Genomic DNA, 6,805 nt, shown 5'->3' with positions numbered 1-6,805 from the left:
GTCAGCAACAATACTCAGGTAGACTGTGGCGTTGACACGATGCTCAATTGGTACTAATGGGCCCAAAGTGTGCTAAGAAAATATCCCCCACACCATTAAACCACCACCAGCAGCCTGAGCTGTTGATACAAGGCAGAATGGATCCATGCTTCCATGTTGTTGATGCCAAATTCTGACCCGACCATGCGAATGTGGCAGCAGAATTCGAGACTCATCAGACCAGGCAACACTTCTCCAATCTTCTATTGTCCAGTTTTGCTGAGCCTGTGTGAATTGTAGCCTCAGTTTCCTGTTCTTAGCTGACAGGAGTGGCACCCGGTGTGGTCTACTGCTGCTGTAGCACATCTGCCTCAAGGTTGGACGTGTTGTGTGTTCAGAGATGTTCTTCTGCAGACCTCGGTTGTAACGAGTGGTTATTTGAGTTACTGTTGCTTTTCTATCAGCTGGAACCAGTCTGGCCATTCTCCTCCGACATCAAGGCATTTGTGCCCACAGAACTGCCACTCACTGGATATTTTCTCCCATTCTCTGTAAACCCTAGAGATGGTTGTGCGTGAAAATCCCAGTAGATCAGCAGTTTCTGAAATACTCAGACCAGCCCGTCTGGCAGCAACAACCATGCCATGTTCAAAGTCCCTTAAATCACCTCTCTTCCTCATTCTGATGCTCGGTTTGAACTGCAGCAGATCGTCTTGACCATGTCTAAATGCATTGAGTTGCTGCCATGTGATTGGCTGATTAAAAAGTTGTTAACAAGCAGATGGACAGGTGTACCTAATAAAGTGGCCAGAGAGTGTGTAATTACTTGTATTTGTTTATATACATATTGCTTTTTAATAGATTTCATATAAGTTGATATAGAAGTGCTGGATTTTAGGTTATGTAATTTCATTTATTTTAATGTACATTTTTAAGAAAGAGTTCTTCTGTGATGAGGTAAAATTACGTCGAAATATAGATTTGTTCCTTAATTGGTTATTAAAATTAAAAGTGAAAACATTTATGGGAATAACATTTAAAAAGTATTTATTTTAAAAAGTTAGCATAACTTATTTTACACTTTGTTGTGCGTGCATGACTTGTATGCTGTGTGGGAGATTTGCAAAACAATACACACACACACACACACACGTATACCAAACACAGTTGTTTATTACATATATTGCATGTGTGACGATGAACAAAATGAAAGGGTTTTCATATAGACTTTGTTTCTGCTGTATTTCTGTAAGGCTTGGCTGTGCCCAATCCGCAGTAAAATCTCATCACTTGTGCTTCTTCTTCTTCTGGTTCTCCTGAGGTTTCTCCCGGGTTTCTGCAGGCGTCTCGGGTAAAGCCGGCTGCCAGTTTAGAGGGCTTTTTCTGTACATCGGCCACGGAGGAAGAGTAAGCTGGAGGAACAACACACACACACACACACACACACACACTATTAAACACACCGCAGGCTTCAGTTTTAAGGGTTGAGGTTTAAAAATTGAATGAGACGAGATTGTAAATGTAAATAAACAAGTATAACTATTCGTACTAGCTGAATTATGTAGGATTGTAACTGCGTTGATCCTGTAGATATGGACTAGTGTCTACTCATTGCTTGAAACTAAGATGTGCAGTATGGATGTCATTTTATAGCATGGTGGCTCAGTGGTTAGCACTGTCGCCTCACAGCAAGAAGGTCGCTGGGGTTCGAGTCCCGGCTGGGTCAGTTGGCATTTCTGTGTGGAGTTTGCATGTTCTCCCCGTGATGGGGTGGGTTTTATCCAGGTGCTCCGGTTTCCCCCACAGTCCAAACACGTGGTATAGGTGAATTGAATAAACTAAATTGGCCGTAGTGTATGAGTGTGTGCGCGCGCATGTGAGTGTGTATGGGTGTTTCCCAGTTCTGGGTTGCAGCTGGAAGGGCATTCGCTGCGTAAAACATATGCTGGATAAGTTAGCACTGTGGTGACCCCTGATAAATAAAGGGACTGAGCCAAAGGAAAATGAATGAATGAATTCGTTTATAATTTGATTCGTTTGGTATGGTGAACTCTGCTGTGATGTGACGTTCCCATTTGGATTAACAAAGAAATTAGTGCAATTATAATTTTAAACAAATAAATAATTAATTATACTAATAATAAATAAAATGATGAAGTAATATTGAGTAAATAAGAAAGTCTATAAGTGTAAATAATAATAATTTTCCCAGAAATGGGTTGTGGGTGGAAGGGCATCTGCTGCGTAAAACATGTGCTGGATGAGTTGGCGGTTCATTCCGCTGTGGCGACCCCAGATTAATAAAGGGACTAAGCCGAAAAGAAAATGAATGAATAATAATAATAACAACAATAATAAAATATGATCCAAATAAATAAACCGAAATTGTATATAAATAAATTTCAGTAATGTCAATTAAATAAACAGTAATTAGATTTTAAAAAATGTATTAAAAAATTGATTAATTAAAATAAATAAATTATATATTGTGTGTAAATATTTTAAACAAATATTGTGGCTATAATAATAATATTATATATATATACACATATACATATACACAGCATAAACATACCAAACAGGACACAGTGAATCCAGCCAGCATTATGTAAACCGTCCATCCAAACTGCTGAACAATTAAACCATAGATGAAGCCGATCGCCTGCAGGGTAAAGACATCAACAAACATTCACATTATTACACAGTTTGTGAGTAAAATAATGTTTTATATTAAAAATATATTTGTGTAACTTTCTGAGAAACTGAAGCAAATTATTATCAATAACAAAAATAGACGTTTTGGAAAATAGAAGAAATTAACTAATACGCTTTTTTAAGGTGTGTATATATATATATATATATATATATATATATATATATATATATATATATATATATATATATATATATATATATATATAATTTTTTACATTTTTGTGCATAATTTCATGATAAATAATTTATCATCATTTTGTAAGTACATAATCTCACTGTAAATGTTAAGTGTTAATAAAAAACAAATAATTAATAAGATAGATTAAATAAAATCAAAATAAAACTAGAAAAATATAAATAGGTTTAACTGTAAATAAAAGTGTTGATAAATTAGTGCGAGTAGAAACAATGCAATAAAATTTGGAATATATTATACAAATTATTAGTACAAAATGATAAATAAAAGTAATGTCTTTAATATAATTAGAATCTCAATAATGTTAATATAAATGCTTTTTTTGCAATTTGTATGTGCATAATATCACTGTAAATACATTTTTGCATTTGTATGTGCATATTAATATTCTTCATACATTTTAATGTGCATTATTTATCGTTACAAATGTTTTGTATTTATTTATATGTGCATAATATCACTGTAAATGTTTATTTTACATTTTTATGTGCATATTATCACTATAAATGTTTCTTTTATGTGCATATTATCACTATAAACATTTATTATTAATTTTATGTGCGCAATAATTATAGTAAATGTTTATTTTAAATATCTATGTGTATAATATCACTATAAATGTGTTTAATATCTGGATTTAGTAAAGATGCGAACAGCGTTACTCACCGCTGACACCAGGATGATGCCTTGGAAAATCTGCTCAGCGAGTTTCTGTCCTTTATAGTCCTGCAAATAATCAATGAAAATAATAATATGAATATTCATATTCAGTTGAGGTAGTAAATCACATATACTGCTGCCCTTCACAATAAAAACACTCACTAAAAGCATATTTTGCAGAAAATAACAATTTAACAAAATTAATAGACTAATAATAACAGTTTAGTGATTGAAAGTCAGGATTAAAGCATGGCAAAACCAAGGTTAATGTGCTGTAAAATGAATATAATCACTCTATAACATTTTTAATGACATAAAAAAAACTCCAGGTGATGTTTTTAATTTTAAATTCTGAATAAATGTCATCAGGAGTAATAAAACTAAAACTGTTTTAATCAAACACATAATTATACATTATTAATCAAGATAAAGGATTTTTCTCACTGTAAAATATGCTGGGTTCCACACATTCGATTTGTGTTGGGTCAACATGAAGGACTTAAGTTGACTTATTATTACTTTCGTACTAATTTAAGTGGATCGAACATAAAACAATTAAGTTCTCCCCCTAAAAAAAAAACTCAAGAATTGTGTTGATTCAGCTCAATTTAAAGTAGTAGTTTGAATAAACAGCAAATGTCTGAGTGTACACACATACAATACAGATATTTTATTCATGCTGTAGGTTTTGTAAGTATAAAAAATACACACTTTTAAATTCTATTGTTTGCTTCAGACACACAGTTTTACAATTATGATATCGACGTTCAGAATTTGACATTATAAATGACTTGCATTCAAGAAAAATGTCTCAAATGAAGCGATTTTATTTGTTTAGTCTGTCAATATCGATCTTTTTTGTTGGTCAGAAGGGAATATTTCCATGAATACCTTATGTTCCCTGTCAGTTTAATTATCAAGTAACTTAAATTACGTGAACTTAATAATTATTAGTTTAAGAATGTTGAAAAACAAGCCTGAGAAAAAAAATACGGAGGAAGAAAATACATTTATTGCCGCATTCAGCACATATAACTCGCATAACACAGCGGATATGTTTAAATACCGGATGAATATATGGAATTACGTTATAATTATGCTGATAAATATTATACAACGCTAGTATTGACTCCCAATGCTGCACAATTGACTCAATTCGTTAACATGTAACATTAGTTTTAATATCAGCACTAACTAAACAGCATCTATTCTGCATTAATTATATTTGCTGGACGTCGCTAATGCATTAGCTGCTAACATATGTCAGAAACACTACAGAGCTCACAATATAAACAAACGCAAGCTGTATTACAATAATGAAGCACAATAGCAGACTTACCATATGGGTCGGTATAGATTTAAACATTGAAAGCATTTTGAAATGACAGAATAAAGCTGCAAGATAGTTCAGACGAGAAGGATGGTTTCCTGTTTGAAAGTGTACGTAGAGATCTGAAGGACCCCTTTGGAGGAAAAGGCTAGAAGGGATACAGGTGCGGTCGGTAGTTAACGATAATTATTTATAATACTCATTAAATTATCCACTAATTGTATTTTATTAACGCCTACCCCTACCCGAACCATAAATCAAACCCTCACTGCAATGTAAAAAATATCTATCATTGTTGTACATTGTCAAAACAAATTGCTTTATTGACGTGAGTAACCGCAGCTGTATCCCATCTAGACTTTGCCGGCTGAAAGGCGCAAACCAGTTTAAAATGCCTTTTGTGACTAAATATCACATATCTCGCGACAATTGTGGCTCGCATATTTTAATAATAAACCCACAACGATTTTTTGGTGCAACTATGAATTAAATAGAATGTTTTTAAGCAGGCAGAAATGTGGGCGCACATTTCAGACCAGATACGTCATCCGCCGCTGAAATGATCAGATCTGTAACTCATAGGGAGCGACTCGGACAAAAAAAGGTAGGTTTTATTTCATGACTCGAATCTTTTGAATCATTTCACCGACACGTGTTTTGTTCAAATTAAGAGTTAAATAGGCCAACTTTTATCTACTTTATTATCTACACTTTTATTTGTATTTTTTTACTGAAATAGCGTGTTGAATAAAACTTTACATCATGTCATTGTACTTTTTTGCACATTAACTAGTTAGCTTAATTAGCTTCTGTTGTGCACAGTACTCATTTATTTATTTATTCATTAAAATAGAAATTACAGAGGGACAAAATGACTTTAGAAAGATGATTTCAAAATAATTATTTTATTCCCACACAGATTGGTAGTCATAATAATAATAATAATAATAATAATAATAATAATAATAATAATAATAATAATAATAATAATAATAATAATTCCTTACATTTATATAACACCTTTCTGGACACTCAAAGTGCTTTACACATTTTTTTTTTTTGGTTTGGGGGGAGTCTTCTCATCCACCACCAGTGTGCAGCATCCACCAGGATGGCGTGATGGCGGCCATATTGCGCCAGACCGCAAACCACACACCAGCTGATTGGTGGAGAGGAGACAGAGTGATGGGGATGATTAGAAGCCATGATGGACAGAGGCCAGTGGGCAAATTTGAGCAGGATGCCGAGGGTTTTCAAAGGACATTCTGGGATTATTAACGACCACAGAGAGTCGGTGCTCAGTTTAACGTCTCATCCAAAAGATGGCGCTCACTGAGCAGTATAGAGTCCCCATCAATATACTGGGGCGTTAGGACCCACACACACTACATTGAGCGCCCCCTGCTAGCCTCACTAACACCACTTCCGTCAACAAGCTTTCCCATGTAGTCTCCCATCCTGGTACTGACCAGGCTCAATCCTGCTTAGCTTCAGTGGGCAACTATGTTAGCGTTGCAGAGAGCTAGCTGCCAGAAAGTTTTGGTATTAACCAAAACCCTGTGAGTTGTGAAATAGTCTTTCATTGATTTAAACAATAATGACAACAACAACAAAAACTATTCTATTCTACTAATGTTTAGAGACGGTACTTAAATTTGTAAATATCTAAAGTCCAATGTCAAGTCAGCTTTATGTCAGTCATAATTTAATAATGAATGTTTCATGAGAAGTAATACAGCTAAATGTTTTTTTTCCCCCATCTTCTCGTTCAGTGAAGGTGTTCATTTTAAAAATGTCAAGCCAATGAAACACTCTTTCTCAAACCGCTTTCGAATGCCATTAGATCCTGCGACAGTCAGTCAACAAAAGCAAGAAGCAGACAACGAATATATATATATATATATATATATATATATATATATATA

General features: G+C 34.0%; 1 protein-coding gene across 1 annotated transcript; it reads right to left on the bottom strand.

Annotated features, from left to right (window-relative positions):
* Nucleotides 1–1,134: 1,134 nt before the first annotated feature.
* spcs1 (signal peptidase complex subunit 1) lies at nucleotides 1,135–5,013 on the bottom strand. Its single transcript, XM_056468346.1, has 4 exons — nucleotides 4,890–5,013; nucleotides 3,557–3,616; nucleotides 2,555–2,641; nucleotides 1,135–1,391 (listed from the first exon to the last, which is right to left on the bottom strand). Exons 1-4 carry the CDS (start codon nucleotides 4,923–4,925, stop codon nucleotides 1,266–1,268), a joined length of 309 nt encoding a protein of 102 aa, XP_056324321.1. The 5' UTR covers nucleotides 4,926–5,013; the 3' UTR covers nucleotides 1,135–1,265.
* Nucleotides 5,014–6,805: the final 1,792 nt, after the last annotated feature.

The sequence above is a fragment of the Danio aesculapii genome, chromosome 11 (assembly GCF_903798145.1).
Source record: "Danio aesculapii chromosome 11, fDanAes4.1, whole genome shotgun sequence".
Lineage (NCBI taxonomy): Eukaryota > Metazoa > Chordata > Actinopteri > Cypriniformes > Danionidae > Danio > Danio aesculapii.
The sequence above is the reverse complement of the archived record's forward strand: the minus strand, read 5'-3'. Positions and strand labels throughout refer to the sequence as shown.

Coding starts and splice junctions, on each gene's coding strand:
- spcs1 (XM_056468346.1), bottom strand. CDS start 4,925: ATGCTTTCAATGTTTAAATCTATACCGACCCATATG. Junction 3,617..4,889: donor AATCTATACCGACCCATATG/GTAAGTCTGCTA, acceptor GATTATTTGCAG/GACTATAAAGGACAGAAACT. Junction 1,392..2,554: donor GATTCACTGTGTCCTGTTTG/GTATGTTTATGC, acceptor TTGTTCCTCCAG/CTTACTCTTCCTCCGTGGCC.